The following is a 22,296-nucleotide window of genomic DNA, read 5'->3' on the forward strand; positions in this document are numbered from 1 at the left end:
GTTTTTGAAAACACTACCATTATCGTTTCTGTGTAAACACCCAATACAGAAATCTTTAAAAACGGTGACGTTATGTGTGTGCGTATTATGTGTTAGGTATGTAGACATGCACAGTACGTGTCGTTTTAAAGGCAAGTGCGAACAAACATACACAACAATGGCAGAGTACATGGTCTTGTTGCTGCTCAAGAGTTTGCTAACGCTTCTTCTGCTAAGTGTGGATTTACTTCACCAATATTACAACCAACAGCGGAGACGCTCAGTATACAAAATTTGATAGTTATAATTTACTACATGTAATGTTTACTTACATGGTGGTAGTTTTAACTACTGGCCTGGCATACGTAATACAGCATTTTTGGCGGTTTTCCCAGATATGTGTAAATGCGAATAATTTTGAAAATGTTGTTGTGTATACATGAAACTTTTTAAAAACGCAATGGAAAAACTTTGCTGTTTTTGACTACATCATTGTCGTGTAAACGTAGCCTAAGTTGTGTTCCTAATCTGTATTCTAGTAAAATATAGTTTTTTTTAATTACAGGTATTTTCTTAAATATAATTAATTACAGGTGTTTTTTATAGTTTTTTTTACAATATTCATGTTTTCATGTAGTCTCATTTTGGCTAATATGTATATTGTATGATATTGTAGATTACAAATAAGATTGCAATTAATGTTTTTAGTAATGTTATCTGTGTATGTGTGGCCTGGGTTAAAATGAGCAGTAATATTAGTAACCTATTAACTCAGCAAAAATATTGCATTAAAATGCTTTTATTTCCAGCAAATTTATTAGTGTGCAAATATTTGTATTAAGATAAAACACAAACTCAACATGTTTTGCAGGCATTTGATTAACAGAAATGGAAAGTGAGAATCTTGTGTGGTCACCAGCTGCTTTAAGCACTGCAGTGCATCTTATCTTGCTGTGAGATGTTACCACACTCTTCCACCAAGGCACTTTTTAAGTTCTCAAACACAACAGTTACATTTTGACACTTTGACACTCCATGGACTATGGCATGTTCACACAGGTGATCATCAGGGACCATGGGCTTCTTATTTCTGGTGTTTTGAAAATCAGTAGAAAGGTCTCTTTACTGTCCTAAGTAACTGTGTCCGTAATTGCCTAATGACTGTAAACTGTTAAGGACTACTCCACAGTTGCATGTGCAATAATTACTATGGTTCATTGAACAAGCATGAAAAAAAAAAAAAAAAACTTTCCAATAAAGACCCTGTTGCTGAGTTATATAGTCAGTAATCTGAACAATGCGAGAGAAAAGAAACAGAATATGGGTCATGTTGACTTGTGTGTGTTTGAGGGGCTTTGGTTTTGAGTTCATTTGTGTTTACCAGTGGCAGGGACATACTCTCTTAAATATTCTCAAAATTACATGCAAAACCTCTGCGGGTAATCCAACATGACTATAGCTCAAATTACACCCAGTGCAGCAAAGAGATGCAGAAAAGATAAAAGCTTATAAGGCCATCCCATGATTGTGACATCTGGTTGGTAGACTGTAGTTCACTCAGAAACATTAATTAGTAGTTAACATTAAATAGTCGCCAATTTCAGGATATGATATTCCACATGATAAAGTCACATTTTGTCATCCCTCTCTCCCTCATTTGTGGGGCCAAAGAGGTTGATGGAGCCCTGCATGCCATGCTGGACGCGAGTGACTCTGGTGGGGTTGGGAGAACTGGGTGAAGAGGGGAACAATGAATCTTTCCTCCTCATTCTTTCTGTAACCCATATTATGGGTCCAGCTTCCTCCACCAGCCCCTCGAAAAGAGCCCCCAAACTTTGGCGGATTCGAGTGGAGAAGTTTGGACAGCTAAAAGTGTAGATAATTGGGTTCAATACAGAGTTCAGGAAGGAGAATGTTGTCGCGACAGGTAAGTAGACCTCCACAAGCTCCACAATCTCTGTCTTGTACTGAGCCGTCACCTCCAGCAAGCAGAAGACGTGGTAGGGCACCCAGCAGAGAATAAAGGTTGCGATCACTGAGGCGACCATCTTCATGAAACTTTCCGAGAGTCGAACCCTGTTTTGTCTGCCTGCTGAAGACAGGCTGCGGAAGAATTTAAAGGATCTCAGTTTGCCATTGTTCACACCCTGCCGTCGACTTTCAAGCCTCTTTCTGCGAGCTCGCAGTTCAAGAAAAATGGAAGTGTAACTGATGGCGATGACAATCAGAGGTACAACAAAGGCCAGCAAGACTTTGGACACTGCCGTCGCTGCCTGACGCAGCTTACAGTCTCTGTGCAATGTGTTTGAGGAGGAATAGAGTGCAAAATTGTGATAGCAGAGTTTGCGGCCATCCTTCTTTTCCACAACTGAACGGAACATGAAATACGGAAGTGCATTAACAGCTGCCCAAGCCCATCCTAGACCGCAGATCTTCCACGCTGCCGACACAGTACGATGGTTCTGAGTCCAAACAGGCTTAGTCACCAACAAACAACGGTCCAATGATATCACAGCCAGTAGAAAGGCAGAGACAAACATGTTGAGGAAAAAAATGGAGGCCTGGGCTGCACACAAAGCGCCGCCCAACTCCCAGCTGTGGTTCATCAATAGGTAATGAGTGAAAAGCGGCAAGGTTAGCGTGGTTAGGAAGTCCGACAACGCCAGATTGAGGACCCATACTGCAGCAACCGTCTTGCGACGAAGACGGAAACCAAGCACCCACAGCACCAGTCCGTTTTCCAGGATCCCCAGAGTGGATACCACACCGTGGATGCTTACCACTGCCAAGTTCACACCTGTGTCTTTGTTTAAGGTGTGAGAGCTCATTGTTTGCAGAAGAGGGCAGTGGAGCTCTGAGGTGGATGTTGGGCTGAGGGTGGAATTAGGAGGGAATGAGGAAGTCATTGCTGTCACAAAAAAAGAGAAAAAATATGAATATATATTTATTACAGCCTTCTGCAATGAAGCATAGATCAATGAAACCTTTGTGGATGTGGGTGTGTGTTTTATCTGTAGGATCTTCAACCAGTTGTATTGCATACACTTTCAGAAAAAAAGGTACAAAAGCTGTCACTGTGATAGTACCTTTTAAAAAGGTGTGCTTTTGAACCTAAAGGGTCCATATTAGTACCTAAAAGTTACAAAAGTGTACATTTGGAACAGCTACCGCCCCTGTGTCAGCTTTTGTACCTTTTTCTAAGAGTGTGGGATCTGCCAATTATTGTTTGAACTTTTTAGAAGATTTGTGAAAGAGGTCTCTTATGCTCACCAAGTCTGAATTTATCTGGTTAAAAAAATACAGATAAACAGTAATACTGTGAAACATTAGTACAGTGGGTATAAAAATTCTGGACATCACGGTTAAAACTGCAGCTTTTTGAGATTTAAAACTTAAAGTGATTTGTTTGCATAAAAAAAACCCTTTTTTGGAATTTGAAAGCAGTGACATTCCAAAGAACAGGGTATCTGTAAGAATAAGATTAATGGAAAAAAAAAGAAAACATATTAGGCTGCCAAGAGACATATGAGCTGCATGAATGTGTGAGAAGTAATGGTCACTTGCTGCATGTGGCAACAACATCCTTTATTCTCCATGTCTGTGGTGTAGAGTAAAGAGAAGGAAGCTATTGTTCCCCACAAAAAAAACCTTAGCTTGCAGCTAAAATCATGTGGCAAAACCTTTATTTGAATAAACTACACCGAACTTTTGAACCCATGATGAAGATGGTGGATCATGCAACACGGCTGCTTCTCTTCAGCTGGGACTGGGGCAGTAGTCAAGACAGAAGCAATCATGGGAACAGCCAAATACCAGTACATTTTGCCACAAAACCTGCAGGCATCCATTAAAATATATAGATAACAAAGAATTTCATCTTTCAGCATAATAATAGCCTTGAACACAAATATAAGTCAATAAAAGCAACTTCAGACGCTTCTGAAGAAGAAAAATAACCTTTTGTTATCAGTCAGAGCTCAGACCTAAATAAAGATGTGCTAAATTGATATATTCTAATGGCTATTGACTAGCTAAAAGCAAAAGGCATTATATATTAGTATAAATATTAGTATATTAGTATAAGCTGAGAGGTGTGCACATTTGTGCAATCAGGTTATTTCAAGACTTTTATTTTTTACCCATTTAACATTTTGTTTGTTTGTTATTGGTTTCAGTATTACATTAAATGTGGATCTGACATGATTTTACTTGGATTCCTTTTTTTTCTTCTGAAAAAACAGCCATTTTAACAGGGGTTTGTAGACTTTTACTGTAGTTAAAATAGCGGTTTTCTCTGTAAATTTATCTTAAAATGTCATTTATTGCTGTGTTGCATTCTAATGCTGACAAAACAGAAGATTTCCATTTAATTTCAAAAAAGAGGAAAAACGAATGAGAAAGCAAATAGGAAGCTGTGGTAACTTTGAAGTTAAGCAACCTCTATCAACTTAATGGTATTTATGAACCACCTTAGTCTCTTAAGTCTATTAGTCTGTCTGTGAAACTTCACACCTTTCATCCAAGACCTTCACAACAACATCATCCTGAGGTATGTTAAAAATGTTGTCTCGGTTTAGGCATGTACATGATCGAATAAGCGTTTTGAGTAATAGCATTTGTCTGCATTTTGTTTTATCTTGTTATCAAAAAAAAAAGCAGGCAGACCAAGTCTTGCCAAAATGTAGTGAAATCTCAACCATAGTTTATCATCAAGTTCACACATTCTCTAATCAATCTTACAGTAGTTTACAGTGTCTAAACAAGCATATTGCTTTATAAATGTGCTCAGATTTAGATTCATTGGTATCACATTGTGTTAAACAGGAACGTATCTCACACTTACATAACAACTGGTGTTTTAGTAGAAATGATGACTGCGCGATGTCTACCGTTCACTTATCCTGCATCATCCATTCATGTCAGAGTTGTCAGTTATTATTCCTCAGGAAAATCTTGGTGCTGATGATATAAACCTACTACAGTTTCATTCAGGAATGGGAGTGGATCTCATTGTTCCTTGAAAAAAGTAGCTTACGATTGAGAACATGAGCATGTCAGCGCCTGCCCCACAATCTCTCTGCAACAACAACATTTACTTAGAAACATGGAAAGGGCTGTGGGAAGATGAAAGGCAGTCTTAGAAGAAAAGTGAGCAATCGGTTTCATTTGAATTATAATGTAATCACACAGGTGTTTACGCACCTAAGACTTAAGGATGGGTCCTCAGAAGAAACCTCCTGAAATAAGGAACAATTCAGTGATTGTATGGATGAATTAATTCATTTTGTGTAAAATCTAGCGTTCATGTTTTCCAGCATGATTTGAGAATGTTATAAATAGCATCTTGTGCTTTAAAGAAAATGATTTATTTAGTGCAGAATCTGTAATCCTCATGTTATTGCAAACCTGTATGACTTTATTTATTCATTGGAACACACAAGATAAATTCTTGTCATATGAGGTCAAGCAATAGCTTTGTCTGAGGAACAGACTAAAATTTAGTCATTATTCACTAATAACTTCAACAATCAATATTGCAACAATGAGCAATAAGCGACAACTTTTGTGGTATTTCATGACACCTTTGGGCCTTGACGTTTGTCTGCCTCGGTTCTTCTTCTCTTTTATTATGCTGAAGAGATCGGTGAGGATATTCTTAAGTCTTTCTAACTATTTTAGTTGATCAGTATCTTGTTACTGTAAAAAGGGAATTTCAGACATATAAATCTTTTTTTGTCCTATATTTGAAAACAGTAATACTGTAAAATATGATTTTTAAAATAACTGTCTTGTATTTTAATATATTTTCAATATATTGTATTTTAATATATATATGTATTGTAATGTAAGTGTATATGTATGTGTGTGTGTGTGTGTGAGTGTGTGTGTGTATATATATATATATATAATATATATATATATACATACAGTACAGGTCAAAATGTTGGAAACATTACTATTTTTAATGTTTTAAATTTCTGCTCATCAAGCCTGCATTTATTTGATCAAAAATACAGAAAAAAACAGTAATAATGTGAAATATTATTACAATTTAAAATAATTGTTTTTTTAAATTTATTATACTTTAAATTATCATTTATTTCTGTGATGCAAAGCTGAATTTTTAGGATCATTATCACATGATCCTTTAGAAATCATTCTAATATGATGATTCATTATCAAAGTTGGAAACAGTTCTGCTGCTTAATATTTTTTCAGAACATGTGATACTTTTTTTTAGGATACTTTGATGAATAAAAAGTAAAAAAAAAAAAAAAAAAAAAAAAAGAAGCAATGTTTTTAAATATATAAATTTTTGTAATAACAATATACACTACTGGTCAGTAATTTTGGGGTCAGTATTTTTTTTTTCTTTCTTTTTTTTAAGTAAAATCAATACTTTTATTCAGCAAGGGATGTGTTAAATTTATAAAAGTGATAGTAAAGAAAATATATTATTAGAATATATATTATTAGAATTTTTTTTTTTTTTAATATATTCGGGATCTTTTTAACCTTTTATTCATCAAATATATTAGACAGCAGAACTGTTTCCAACACTCATAATAAATCAGAATATTAGAATGATTTCTAAATGATCATGTGATAGACTGGATGTTACATGTGACATTGAAGGCTGGAGTAATGATGCTGAAAATTCAGCTTTGCATCACAGGAATAAATTATTTTTTTAAAAGTATATTCAAATAGAAAACTATTATTTTAAGTTGTAATAATATTTCACAATATTACGTTTTTTTCTGTATATTTGATCCAATAAATGCAGGCTTGATGAGCAGAAGAGACTTCAAAAACATTAAAAATAGTAATGTTTCCAAACTTTTGACCTGTACTGTATATGGGTCAAAGAAGAGACATCAACATTTTGGTGTCCGCATTAAATTACATTTACAAAAGTGATTTTAAATACATAAAAAACATGTTAAATGAAAGTAAAGTATATACTTTCATATTTCAAACAACTTTTGTGAAAATAAAATATCAAAATATGGGGGAAATACTGTTTACATCTTTAAATAAACATGTAAAATACCAGGTTAAAACATATATATATTGTCTTGGCATTTTTAAATAAGTGTTGGCTGTGTTATATTAAAAGGACTATGTCTTATTAGTTTTTTTAAATATTTAAATAACCAGGGGACATTTGTCCCGAAAATGTATCAGAAATCATTCGGTGTAACAGGAACAAGAAGCCATTATGAAATCGTATGAAAAACTGCTAGTCATCCGACAGGCTGTGACATCATCAGATGGCACCCTGAAGACTGTGTGGTGCTGCAAAAAATTGTATTACTCTTTTTTTACTCTATTACTTTTTTAAAGAGTTTATTACTCTTAAAAATGTAATAATTTCACCTTTTGTGGAATCCGAAGTTACAAAAACACTTATTTATATTACAGAAAAAATAGGAATATTTAGCACTGACAAATTTGTGTTAAACTTAATAAATATTAATATTTGAATGCATTTTTGTATTGTTTATTGTTTGTGTTATTGATTAATTTTAGATGTCCACAAACAAAAAGAGCTGCTAAGCTACTAAGCTCTTTAAAAAGCCAAAAAGCTAATAAAGTAAATGCAGACCCAGTAGTTTAGGTGGCAGTCTTAAAACCCATTCACACCAAGAACAATAACTATAAAGATAACTATAATGATAGAGAATAATAGCTTACCAATATTTCTGAACAGAGAGTATCCTCATTACAGTATGTCACATGTTCAGTAGAGGCCATTGAAGGGCATCTCCACCCAAAAAACTCATCCTGATAATTGTCATTTATGGTATGTTGGCAAAAAGAAGTATTACCTTCAAGCAGCCAAAAACTCATCCTGATTCATGAATGAAATTGACATTAAGGGGGTTTCGGTAAAAAAAAAATTACGGAAGAAAAAAAAAAAAAATTATTATAGTCATTCATTTTTTTGCTCATAAAAATCATAAAATTACATAAAATAAAAAAAAAAAAAAAAAAAAAAAGCAGTGACAGAATATTTTTCAGGTTGACTCTTCTTGCTTTTTATTCTGTCACTACTGTCATTAGTCCCTCTACTCACAAAGCAGCATCTGGATAGACTAAAATAAAGTAAAATCATTATTAAGTTTTGTGGAGTTATGATATTTTCTTCTGGTGGTGTTTTTTTTTGTTTATTTCTTCTCTCTCTTCTTACTCTTTTTTTCGTTGCTGTGTCTCATACGTCATTTTGTATGTAGTTTTGAAGAGGTGGGGCATATCACAGTTGACAAAGCTGTAGGTGTTAAGTAGGATCTTTGTGTTTTTCTGTCACGTGACAGTTCAGCTATTCATAATTCTTATGTTTTGTTTCGCCTACAGATAACAGCTGTTCAGACTGTTTGTATGTCTTTTAAATGTATGAATAGTGCAGAACAATACATATGAAATGTTTTATTAGATATTTGAGGCCACAGGGCAACCAAATAAATAACTAAATGAGCAGAAACAATGAAAAGTTTAACAAAATACAGACAAAATAATCACCACAGTAGATTTACAACTTCTAAATGTGTGAAAATCTCATTACCTACATTGCGCTAACATGATGGTAGTGGCTCTCATCCTTAGATCTTCTAATTTAAATTCACAGAGAGACATGGTCATATTTGCTGACATATTATCATTGAATAAGACAATAATGATTGACTTGTTGAAAACAGAGGTAAAATGAGCAGGGCGTGATTCAACAACCATGTGATACAAAAGACAGGTTGATATCTGCCACCTTTTGTGAAAGAAATTATTCTGTTAAAAATAATAATAAATAATAAATTTAATATAGAATTTAATATAGTAATATATAAATAGTATAATACAAAAATAAATTCTGATAAGAGGATTTAATTAATCCAAATAATATGTTACAGTATATAAATTAATTTTCCTCATTGCATCCTGGCAAGTCTCAAGATAATGTATGCATCTCATTTAACCTGTAATGAAATACAGTCAATAATATTATTGACTGAACAACTTACTGAACTTTCACGGGCCTCAGCGTTCGATAACAGGTATGGTCTTATTGCGGATTGTAACTTTTGTTTCCAAATATTATAATAAACTGGGGCGGGACTCATACAGGCATAAAGCAAATTAAAATAAAGCAATGTAGAATTTTGATTTGTATGGTCAAAGGTGTTTTTGACACAATAAAAACTTATCTGACATGCTACAGATCGGAAAAAGTTAAGTCGTAAACTCAGTTTTATTACAGCTCTAGTTTTATAATAACAGATTTGGATGTAATTTCACAGCTGATGATGGCTATTGTAGTTCTGATTCATAATTTTGTGTGTGTGTGAGATGTATCAGTAATTTAAAGGCAGCCATGTCTTATTAATGTAATTCATCCATTGTGGTTAATCATTTGCTGAGGTCTGATTGCATGACAACTTCTGAACACTGTCAGATAAGACATTATGTATATATACTTGTCATCAGAGACTAACAAGGATCCAGAATTAAGGGGATATACAGGAGGAACAGAAGCAGATTGAAAATTGGTATAAGGTAAGAAGGTCTTATATTATATTATATTATAGTATATTTGGTGGGAGACTAACAAGGATCCAGAATTAAGGGAGTTTTTTAGAGTGATATTGTAATGTTTATACTATGGGTTTTTTGAGTGATATATGTATGTTTTACATACATATATATGTGTGTGTGTGTGTGTGTGTGTGTGTGTGACCCTGGACCACAACACCAGTCATAAGTCCCTGGGGTATATTTGTAGCAATAGCCAACAATACACTGTATGGGTCAAAATTATTGATTTTTCTTTTTTTCTTTTTTTTATGCCAAAAATCATTGGGATATTAAGTAAAGATCATTCTCCATGAAGATATTTTGTAGATTTCCTACCGTAAATATATCAAAACTTAATTTAGTAATATGTAAAGCTAAGGACTTCATTTGGACAACTTTAAAGGCGATTTTCTCAATATTTTTTTTTTTATGCACCCTCAGATTACATATTTTCAAATAGCTGTATATTGGCCAAATGTTGTCCTATCCTAACAAAGAGACAAATAGCACCCGGATAGACTAAAATGAAAACAACTTTTATGAAGTTTGTTTACTGTGCTCCCACAGAGCATCTTCTCCAGGTGATCTTTAGGTGTCCCTCAGTTTCTTTCTTCTGTGAATTCTTCTTTGCACTACTTAACTAAAAGTAAATATTTGTTCACTTAATTCAGATGATCATGAAGTCATCAGTGCCCGTTGTGGCCCTGATCGCACTAGTGGTGTCCAGGGTGCAGGCATTTATTTCAGTTGGGGGTAGCGGAAACACCCATGTGACCATTACTAGAAGTGCTTTTATTGGAAAGGTTCGTGGTGTGTTTTAAGTGGTGGATTGGTCATGAGGTAGGGATTTAGAGATTTCACGGTGAGTGTTTGTTTGTGTGCAAGGAGGGGTAAAACAGCACTACCATGAAAGATGTGCATTTCTTTGGAATACATATAGACAAAGTCATTTTTTAAAATGATGGCACATAATTTAATTTCCCACTTTAACTCAGGGCCCATCAGAAGAAGAGCTGCTGCATGCGTGTCTGGGCAGAGCCACAGGTGAGGTATCAGGGGCCAAGTTCCGCACAGCACTGAATCAGATCTACAAGCAGAATGGCATTGTGGACCAGGACTTCATGAGCAGCGCACCACACCACTTCAATAATGAGGCCTTCAATGAGGGACACAACCTTATCATTCAGGGGACTGCGGCCATTAAAGCAAACGTCCACACCGACAACTTTCAGTCTGCCCGAGAAACACTGGGACGAGTGTGTCACACACTGCAGGTGAGCAAGAGGGAGATAAGTCAGTATCTGTGACTATGACATTGCACAAGCATATTACCTCAGAATTGCTCAAGTCAAGTCAAGTCGAGCTTTATTGTCATTCCGCTACATGTGTGGACATATAGTGGAATGAAATGTCGTGTCTCGCAGGAACACGGCACTGCATAAATGAACATAAATATAAAAATACAACACTAGATGTAAGAGCAATTTTTAGACCTACATAGCTAACTTTCTGAAGCGGTAATCTAACTATAAATATATTACAAACCCAATTCCAAAAAAGTTGGGACACTGTACAAATTGTGAATAAAAACAGAATGCAATGATGTGGAAGTTTTAAATTTCAATATTTTATTCAGAATACAACACAGATGACATATCAAATGTTTAAATTGAGAAAATGTATAATTTTAAGGGAAAAATAAGTTAATTTTAAATTTCATGGCATCAACACACTTTTAAAAAAAGTTGGGACAAGGCCATGTTTACCACTGTGTGGCATCCCCTCTTCTTTTTATAACAGTCTGCAAATGTCTGGGGACTAAGGAGATAAGTTGCTCAAGTTTAGGAATAGGAATGTTGTCCCATTCTTGTCTAACACAGGCTTCTAGTTGCTCAACTGTCTTAGGTCTTCTTTGTCGCATCTTCCTCTTTATGAAGCGCCAAATGTTTTCTATGGGTGAAAGATCTGGACTGCAGGCTTTTATTGCAGCTGTTTGATATATTCTTCTACACAGCCATGATGTTGTAACATGATGCAGTATGTGGTCTGGCATTGTCATGTTGGACAATGCAAGGTCTTCCCTGAAAGAGATGACGTCTGGATGGTAGCATATGTTGTTCTAGAACTTGGATATACCTTTCAGCATTGATGGTGCGTTTCCAGATGTGTAAGCTGCCCATGCCCACACGCACTCATGCAACCCCATACCATCAGAGATGCAGGCTTCTGAACTGAGCACTGATAACAACTTGGGTTGTCCTTGTCCTCTTTAGTCCGGATGACATGGCGTCCCAGTTTTCCAAAAAGAACTTCAAATTTTGATTCGTCTGGCCACAGAACAGTTTTCCACGTTGCCACAGTCCATTTTAAATGAGCCTTGGCCCAGAGAAAACGCCTGCGCTTCTGGATCATGTTTAGATATGGCTTCTTTTTTGACCTATAGAGTTTTTAGCCTGCAACGGCGAATGGCACGGTGGATTGTGTTCACTGACAATGTTTTCTGGAAGTATTCCTGAGCCCATGTTGTGATTTCCATTACAATAGCATTCCTGTATGTGATGCAGTGCCGTCTAAGGGCCTGAAGATCACGGGCATCCAGTATGGTTTTCCGGCCTTGACCCTCACGCACAGAGATTGTTCCAGATTCTCTGAATCTTTGGATGATATTATGCACTGTAGATGATGATAACTTCAAAACTTTTGCAATTTTTCTCTGACTGATGAAAACTCCTTTCTGATATTGCTCCACTATTTTTTCGCCGCAGCATTGGGGGAATTGGTGATCCTCTGCCCATCTTGACCTCTGAGAAACACTGCCACTCTGAGAGGCTCTTTTTATACCCAATCATGTTGCCAAATGACCTAATAAGTTACAAATTGGTCCTCCAGCTGTACCTAATATGTACTTTTAACTTTTCCGGCCTCTTATTGCTACCTGTCCCAACTTTTTTGGAATGTGTAGCTCTCATGAAATCCAAAATGAGCCAATATTTGGCATGACATTTCAAAATGTCTCACTTTCAACATTTGATATGTTATCTATATTCTATTGTGAATAAAATATAAGTTCAAGAGATTTTTTAAATTATTCCATTCCTTTTTTACTCACAATTTGTACAGTGTCCCAACTTTTTTGGAATCGGGTTTGTATAAATAGTTGACTATACACACATAACCTATAGACAGACTATACAAGGACTTTACATAATAACTGTACATGATTTTGTGCAAAAGAGGCATTTAAGGTTAAGAAACAAGTAGTGCACTATGATTTGTGGTGCTTTCACAAGTAAACATTTGTTTTATCTTATTAAGTCCTTGTAACGTGGAGTGTTTATAAGAAAGTGTCTGGTGCGTATAAAGAGGAAAGTTTTTTTTCTTCAGGTGGTTTGTCCAGCCCACTCACCTGTGTGTAGCACACTCAGAATTGCACAATGTTCTTGAGGTTTTTAACAGTTTTCATGTGGTGTACAGGTATGTGGTGTGGTGCGATGGGGGAAAGAGGATCCTGGTTTCAGGAGCTAGGGCTGTGGATGGTTTTTTTATGTGGTTGTGGGCCCTGATGCTCCGGGATTGTCTTCCTGATGCCAAGAGCTGGAAGAGAATGCGGGCGGGATGGGTGGGGTTTTTTTTAGTTGTTGGTTTTTTTGGTGGATCGTGGTGGGAGGATGGTGGTGGTGGTGTCTTCTGTTATGTGCATCCCCGGGAATTTGGTGCTGCTGACTCTCTCCACAGTTGAGCTGTTGATGGTCATTGGGGGGGGAGGTCAACAGGGTTTCTCCTGAAGTCCATCACAACCTCCTTTGTCTTACTCACATTTAGGGACAAGTTGTTTGCACTACACCATTCAACCAGTTGTGCCACTTCCTTTCTGTAGGGTGTTTCATCATTGTTGCCTACCACAGACCTACCACAGTTGTGTCATCAGCAAACCTGATGATGTGGTTAGAGCTGAACTTGGCAGTGCAGTCGTGGGTCAGCAGCGTGAAGAGCAGCGGGCTGAGCGCACAGCCTTGTGGGGCACCTGTGCTCAGTGTGGTAGTGCTGGAGGTGTTGTGGCCGACACGGACTGACTGAGGTCTTCCGTTTAGAAAAGTCCAGCATCCAATTACAGAGGGGAGGTATTTATGCCTAGCAGGTTTCATTTGTTGATGAGCTGTTGTGGAATTACTGTGTTGAATGCTGAGCTGAAGTCGATGAACAGCATTCTGACATAGGAGTCTTTACTTTCTAGGTGGGTAAGAGCCAGGTGGAGGGTAGAGGAAATGGCATCGTCCGTGGAGTGGTTTGGACGGGATGCAAACTGGAGCTGGTCAAGTGTGTTGGGGGAGATTGGATTCATTGTTGTGCATGACTAACCTTTCAAAGCACTTTCATCATGATTTGAGGTCAGTGCTATGGGACGATAGTCATTCAGGCCGGACAAAGGTGACTTCTTTGGTACTGGGGGTGTTGGTGGTGGACTTGAGACATGGGGACAACTGCTTGGCTTAGTGAGAACAAGAACATGTTTTTTAAGAACATGTTTTTTACTCATTAACTATTTGTTAACACTTTTACCTATTGAAAAATACATTAAGGACTAAAAACATGAAAAAAATCTAAACCCCTAATAAATATAAATATACATGTTTCTCTAAAAGGTGTGTCTTTAAGCAACAACACAAATCTGTATGTATGTATACAGTGGTATATATACACAAAAAATTACTAGAAACACTAGTATTTTCACCAGCTAAAATGGTTTTAAGTCAGTTATTTCTATCTTTTGCTGTAGTGTGTCTGTAGGTCAGTTATTTTTATATTTTGATGTATTGTGTTTTGCCATTAATTGTTATAATCCAGTGAGATTTTTGTTTGCACAAGGAGTCTGATCTCTGATCTATCTGATCTCACCATCATCCAGTCTGTCTGAAATGACATGAAGAAACAGAACAAACTTAGACAGACTAAATCCAGAAGAATTGTGGCAATTTATCCAAGAAGCTTCAGAAACCTACCTGTAAATCTACAGTACTGTTAAAAGATTTAGGCACTTGTGTAAAAAATGCTGTAAAATAAGGATGATGCCAAAAATAATGTCATAAAACGTCTATTAAATAAATTAAATCAACATTTGGTGTGACTGTGTTTAAAGCAGCTTCTGCTCTAGGTTGCCACAGTTCTTCTGGATTTAGTCTGTCTCAGTTTGTTCTGTTTCTTCATTTCATTTCAGCCAGACTGGATGATGATAAGATCAGATATCTGTGTGAACCACTGGCTGTTGTCAAACAAAAATCTTACTAGATTATTACAATTAATGGCAAATTAAATGTTTGGAAATGCAAACTGATATTTCCTACTAAAACACTAAAACAAAAGATAGAAACAACTGACTTAAAAACTTTTTTAGCTGGTGAAATACTAGTGTTCTAATAATTTTGGCCACCACTGTATGTGTGTGTGTATATAATTTGTAGGGATGAAAGACATATTAATATATAATATATTAATATATAATAAGAAATGTTTTTGCTAATTGTTGTGACCCGTTTCCTTAAAAGGTGTATCTTTTAAAATGAAAACAAAACAACAACAAAAAATAAAATGTTTATCATTAATATTATGTTAAGCATTCGTTTTTAATTCATGAATGTTTTTCCCCCCAGGATTTTTACAGCCACAGTAACTGGGTTGAATTAGGTAACGAAAGTCCATATGCCAACCTCATCAGACCGGATCTCAACATTGAGAAGATTGCAGGTACATAAAGCCAGTGGGTGTGATTTATGAGAGAGACTCATATGTGGAAAAAAAAAAAAATGTTGAAAAAAAGAGACTAAATTTTATTAGTGTTGACATGGCCAATGTTCATGTGTAATAGCTCTTAATAATCGATGTTTTTAATGAAAACTGGAGATAAGTGAACAGATGACTTGGTGCTTAACTGATAACAGGTTACACTCTGGAGTACATATCATATTATGTGAGATTTATCTATGTTGACTGTTCCTAAATGGCAAATAAGTCAATTGAGTGCATGATTGTGATTTGCATGTGTATGTGTTAATGTGCAGACATTGCAATGGAAACATGCAGTGACTGTGCCAGTGGTACCTGTCCAAACCAGCTGCTTCCTGCCATTCTGAATGGGAAGTACCTCACTTCAGGATATATGGGCTTGTTCTCCCCTGAAAAACCTCAAGGTGAGGAGACCTACCAAGAGACACGGATGAGCAAACATACTGCAAAAAAAAATTCAAGTTTGAACTCAAAATGTATTAGTAAAACTATAGTTACTTAACTTTACAGTCTTGGTTTTGCAAAAACCTAGTGACTATGCTAAATAGTTGAGCTTGAAAAACACTTCAAACTCAAATGACTAAGTTTTGGTGTTCAGCCAAAGAACACCAGTTTTTTTTTTTTTTTTTTTTTTGGTTCAGTTTACCAAAGAAACAAAAAAAAAAATCCGAGTTAAATAAGCGTCACTGCTCTTATTAGTCTTTTATGTGTGTATAAAAGGAAAATGTAGCCATGGTGGGGAGACTGATCTCAGCAGTAGCCACAATCCTCGAGGTGGGATCAGTAAAGATGAGAGCCATTCCTATAATGCTAATCTACACAAACATGCTGTAAACCTGGCATCTGAAGCCACAATGGAGCTGCTAGAGGACATCCGTGGAGCAATAGGAAACAATAACTACCTTCGGTATGGAGATAGATTCCTCATATCTTAAGACAAACCTTCTTAAACTTTTAAGAGATTTTATAACTTGCAAAGGTGGGAGTTGTTCTCTTAACAACCTGTTCTCTACACCACTGTTCAAATGCTTCAGGACAGTAAGATTTTTTATTTTTTGAAAGCTATTAATATTTTTAATCAGAAAAGATGCTTTAGATTGATCAAATATAACAGTAGACATTTATATTGTTACAAATATATTTCTATTTCTAATAAATGCTGTTCTTTTCTATTTATCAAAGAAACCTGAAAAAAAAAACAGTTTCAACATTTTTTTAACAGCACTGTTTTCAACTGTAATAATAATAAGAAATGCTTCTTGAGCAGAAGATACATTAAAAAGTCTTATTGCCCACAAAACTTCTTAATGGTTTATGTAAATAGAATTTTTTTTTTTCTGTCCAAAATCTGGTTTTGAATCCATTAACCAAAATGTTTCTCTCTTTTTCCTCCTCCATCAGGCTGATGGGCATTGCGCGATCTGCAGTGCTGGCTTTTGTGATTGACACCACAGGCAGTATGGCAGACGACATTGCAGAGGCCAAGAGAGTCGCCTTCAACATTATTGACAGTAAAAAAGGAACTCAAGATGAACCATCTGAATACATTCTGGTGCCATTTAATGATCCAGGTGAGTGCAAAAAACATATATGGCATATAGCAAGCATAAAAATATTTGGTAAAAATAATCCATTTTAATTATACTGAATTGTTTTTATTGATGCAATTTATAATATATGTTTTTTATTACCAACATTTGTTCATTATCGTGTTTTTCACCCCCTCAATGTTCCTGTGAAACAAAACAACAACAACAACAACAACAAAAAAAAAACATGGAGTGCTGCCTTAGTATTTGACCAAAAGTTGGTATCTTAGGAGACATAAGCAAAATGAAGCACAATAAAGGCTTTGTGATATGGGGACTTAATATACTGCCTTTGTAGGTAGCTCACTAGGATTTGAAATAGGGCAATGATGTACTTTTTCATTCGTATTATGGCAAAAGTGATCAGATATAGTCTAAATGAATATAAATTATCAAAATATAAATTAAAAACAATATGTATATATTTTGCATGAATTTGTAGAGTTTGGACCACTAATAAGAACCACAGACCCAGATGTTTTGAAGTCAGAGATCTCCAAGATCAGCCCTAATGGAGGAGGAGATATCCCAGAAATGAGCCTATCAGCACTTCAGGTACTGTGTTATAGGTGTGGCCTTTCAGACAATCATCTCAATCGTCATTTGTGAATACGACCTATATAGTTCCTAGTTAGCACTAAGAAATATTAGATTACTGAACAAGGAGTCAACCTTCTGTTTCTCCCACAGTTGGCTCTGACAGCAGCTCCTTCCTCTTCATATATATATGTGTTCACGGATGCTCCACCTAAGGACACACACCTGGAGACAACCATAACTGCCCTCACTAGAAGCACCAAGTCTACGGTAAATCTATCCATCCTTGTTTCACATGCAGTCCTTGCCATCAAAATGTTCACCAGCCCTCCATCAGTTTCCCACTTTTCCATCTCTTGGCCTTTCTTTTCAGGTATCTTTCTTACTGACACCACAAAGCAGGAGCAGAAGGGCATTGAGTTGCATCGTCACAGTTTCAGATGTATTATGACATGGCCTTGGCCTCTGGTGGTCAAGCCATTGAGGTCTCCAAGTCCAGCATCTCTCAAGCCACTGACATCATTGTCGACACCTCTACTTCAGCCCTGGTATGATCAGCATCTTATAGTTTTTTCACAATTGTAAACATCTCACAAAAAAAACAGTTATGCTAGCTCACTGACATTGCAAATACAAAAAACTGCATCTTCAAATAACTTTCTATTATGTCTTTTTGTTTGCATACTCTTTCTTTATCTATCAGGTGACAATTCTTCAGTGCTCTAGGGATCCAGGACGTATAGAGAATTTCCCTTTCTTACTGGACAGGTCTGTGTCCAACACTACCATCTACATCACAGGAACTGGCCTCACGTTCAACCTGCGCAGCCCCACAGGTAAATTCAGAGACACCTTGAACTAAATAAATTAAATATAAATATTTTTTTTCTAACCAAAATACATTTTCATGATTAAAAGAAAATAAAGAAATAAAAACTAAATAAAAAATGTACAACTATAATAACCCCAACAAGAACTGATTGTATTATATTGTGTTCAGCTTCAATATAAGATATCAAAGTAAGTTCCTTGGAATACACTTGCTTCCAGGAGTGACTCAATCTAACACTGTTGTCAACGGAATTCTGGGAACAATTCAGAGAGTGGGAAACCTGCAACGAATCCAATTAAATGGAACAGAGACAGGCCTGTGGCACATTGACATGACGACAACACGGCCCTACACCATAAAAGTGATGGGTGAGCCGTCATGTACTTATATGATAAATCAATGCAAAGCCCACAAACACTAAAGTTATTGCCAACCAGTTATGAGAAGAAACACAGATAAAAGCCAAGTTCTCTCATGAAACTCAGGCATGTTGGGTCCTTAACGCAAACTATGATATTATTTACAGCATTAAACTACAGCGTTAAACCAAGTTGATTGATTCATGTTGCACATGCAGCCAATGAGTTTGCTGCTTTACATTTGAAAATAAACTCTCCGCCTTCCCCAGCTCCACCTGTATAGATCTGCTACATATACTATTTTGTGCAGCAGCAGTATGTCTTAAATACATCATCGTATCGACAGCAATATCAGCAATAATTTAAAACAACAGCAGTAACCAACAACAGCAGCAGCAGTATAGCAGATATCTATTCGCCAAGACCAAATACAATAACATTGTCATATCCATTACCATAATAAAATCTTCAGAGAGTTGTCGTGATAGAAATGTATATTTTATTCTTTACTCTTGTAATATTAAAAGGAAAATGGCTAACATGGAGTATTGATAAAAAAAAAAAAAAAAAACATTGTAATTAATAATTAATTAATTAAAAACTATTTAATTAATAATTTTGATATAGTAATAAAAATGCTGTGGCACGCTGAGATGTGTTTTTAGTATTCAGACCCTTTTTTGCCTTTCTAATTTTAAACTGTGTTTTACAGGTCAGAGTGCGATTACATTCATCTACGACTTTGTGGAGGAATTCAAAGGACCCCATCCTGGATTTGCTGCCATTGACGGGCGGCCGTCAACAGGTTTAAACCGTCGCCCTGTTCAACTATTAAACAATTCTTATTGAATGATGTGAATGGAAGTGTACAGATATTTTGCTCTCTATTTAGGCTCACCGGCTAAGCTGCTGCTAACACTGGACTGGAGAGAAAGGTCCAGAGGTCTAGAGCTGCAGGAGGTTACTCTCATGGAGGTGTCTGGGGTCAAAAGTTGTCTAAAGGAACCACTGAGAAAATGGCTAATGGAGATTACCTGGTTTTTACTGTGAATAATGTGCCAGAAGGAGAGTTTTGTAGTAATGCTGAAGGGAAAAGATAAGACCTTCACCAGCCTGTTCCCAGAGGCACAAGACCACCACACTGATTGTCTCAGTCTAAAGTCATCATCAAGGTACAGACTGCATTTTTAGTGCATTTCTTATTAAAACTTGAAATTAAAAATTGATTATATTTGTGGATTGTATTATTTAGCTGATTTAAGTGTTGTGCTGTTAGTTAGCAACATGCTGACATAAACATCTACTGAAATAACTAACTCGTTGGTCGAGTCTCTTGTATGAAAATCAGTCACTTGTAAGTTCCCATGACCATTATACTTCCTTTAGAAGGCAGTAGGCAGCTCGCTAGTTGTGTTTAAACAAATCTAATTTGAATTCTAATGCTATTTTCTCTCCATCTACAGGCAATAGCAGACAGCTCCATGCTACCAGGACAAGAATTTAAACTCAGTTTTACTGTTACAACCAATGGAACTAGTGGTACATACACAATTCGTGCAAGGAATGACAAAAACATCCCTATGAAACATCCATCAACGTAATTTCTTCACTTAGTTCTCAAATCACTCAGTAATGATTGACATACAAGCTTTAAACTGCTTTTCTTATCAAGAACAAAACTCAGTGCTACAATTCTGTTTCTTTGCCCTCACAGGCTCAGTCTCGTGAGTGGCGGCAGTGCTCAGGGGACAGTGTCTCTCACTCCGCCTGGTAATATGGTCTCAGGCACAGATGTAACGCTAACCATCGAGGCACGAAAAGCCCAGGAGGAAGTGATTCTAAAACTATGCTGTCCTTCGACTTCTGTTCTCTCCAAGGTAAAGTCAAGAGGTTTCAGAACGAGCACAGCAAACGACAGCATTCTGCTCTTGTGAAATTTCTGTGGAAAAGAATGTGGGATTGGAAAGAGGCATATTTATATGTGAAATGTTATTTCAGTAATTTCAGATTCTCTGCTGATTTCGCACTAGTGGTGTCCCAGCATAAGAAAATGGACAGTTCAGATTTCTACATGATTTCTATGATCTTCACACAAAACAAATTGTTTGACTTATGTTTAATATATAATACCATTCAAAAGTTTGGGGTCAGTATGATTTTTATTGTAGAAATGAATTATTTCATATAGCCAATGATGCATTAAATTGAGCACCATTGTGAAGTGAATGCTTTTACTTAGTTACAAAGGATTTCAGTTTGACATAAATACTGTTCTTTGCTGAATTTCTATTCATCAAAGAATCCTGAAAGAAAATGTATCATGGTTTTCACAAAAATATTAAGCAGCTTGACTGTTTTCAACATTCCAACGTAATTATAAATGTTCCTTGAGCCAATTCTATTCTATTTTTAAATAGAAAACAGTTATTTTTAATTATAACAACATTTCACAATGCTATTGTTTTACTGTCATTTTAATGAAATCTATATACCACATAATTCAAACACCAAGCTGTTGTTTCAACTCACCGTTTACTGTTTCATCCAGGTTACTGACTTCACACCTCCAAAATGTGAAATTGTAGATGTACAGGGTAATTGTTACTCCTCCTCTTGCAACTCATCAAACTGGGAACTGTCTGTCAACATCACAGACGGTAATGGCACAGGCATCGAGAGCATTTCCATCCAGCAAAGGCAGTGGGAAACTTCACCCAGAGGAAAGTGGAAGACGATCTGTGTGATCATGGTGATGGGTCTGTATGAGACCTCATGTTGTTCACCTTCTGTGACTTTGTCTGCAGTTGACAAGGTAGGGAATGTGGGAAGGTGCAGTTACACCATGAAGTCCAGCGCAGGCTCGCGCCTTATCAGCATGTCCCTCCCTCTGTGGGCATCTCTGCTTTTATACAGTTTCCTACGTGACGCCTTCCCTCTGTAGTGAGGAGTTCATCCAGCCAAATACACAGTCATCCATTCTTTTAAGGCAATATAAACGTAAAGCATTCTTAGAGGTCTGAAAATTGCAAAGCATTTCACCCCAAAACATTCCTTTACTGGTATTTCCAGCTATGGAGGACTACCATTGAAGAGCTATGCTGCTTATACAGTTATTTTTATTACTTCAAAAGTTATGATTGTCATTTTTGTCACATTCTAGTTTAGTGTAGTATTTGTATGATCAGTACTAACGAATGTTGCAAACACAAATGTTTTCCAATCCACAATATTACATTTTCTGGCCAAATATAAAAAAAAAAAAAAAAAAAAAAAAAAAAAATGTTTATTTTAAAAAAAAAAAAATAACCATATAAGGTGACATATATTTTGAATATCAAATGTTAACATAAATTGGAATTTGTACTCAAATATGTCTTTAAGTCTTTTTTTAAGCGAGCTACAACATTCAACATATGCTTGTATGTTTGCCTAAATTTTATTATTTATTTATTTATAATTCTTCACCGTGTATTTCTGCTCCTGTTTTGCTTTTCATCTCTATGGCAATTCATGTAACCTTATTTCAATCTTGAGGTTTATAAATGGTGTGTTAGACAATCTGTGGTATCAGACACTGCCCCCCAGTGGCTGATATGATTTCTTTCTTGTCTGCATCACACTAGTTCATATGAATACATAGAATATGCCTAAT

The 22,296-nt window shown here is 36.1% G+C and overlaps 1 protein-coding gene and 1 pseudogene across 1 annotated transcript; one reads left to right on the forward strand and one right to left on the reverse strand.

Annotated features, from left to right (window-relative positions):
* Positions 1-1,422: 1,422 nt before the first annotated feature.
* LOC109106134 (prostaglandin D2 receptor 2) lies at positions 1,423-5,565 on the reverse strand. Its single transcript, XM_019119483.2, has 2 exons — positions 4,823-5,565; positions 1,423-2,887 (listed from the first exon to the last, which is right to left on the reverse strand). The coding sequence occupies exon 2, from the start codon at positions 2,883-2,885 to the stop codon at positions 1,608-1,610; it is 1,278 nt and encodes a 425-aa protein (XP_018975028.1). The 5' UTR covers positions 2,886-2,887; positions 4,823-5,565; the 3' UTR covers positions 1,423-1,607.
* LOC109055591 lies at positions 4,410-21,613 on the forward strand (annotated as a pseudogene).
* The last annotated feature ends 683 nt before the right edge of the window (positions 21,614-22,296 follow it).

The sequence above is a fragment of the Cyprinus carpio genome, chromosome B1, assembly GCF_018340385.1.
Source record: "Cyprinus carpio isolate SPL01 chromosome B1, ASM1834038v1, whole genome shotgun sequence".
NCBI classification, from domain to species: domain Eukaryota; kingdom Metazoa; phylum Chordata; class Actinopteri; order Cypriniformes; family Cyprinidae; genus Cyprinus; species Cyprinus carpio.

What these genes read in the sequence shown, in the direction of transcription:
- LOC109106134 (XM_019119483.2), bottom strand. Translation starts at nt 2,885, where the DNA reads ATGACTTCCTCATTCCCTCCTAATTCCACCCTCAGCCCAACATCCACC.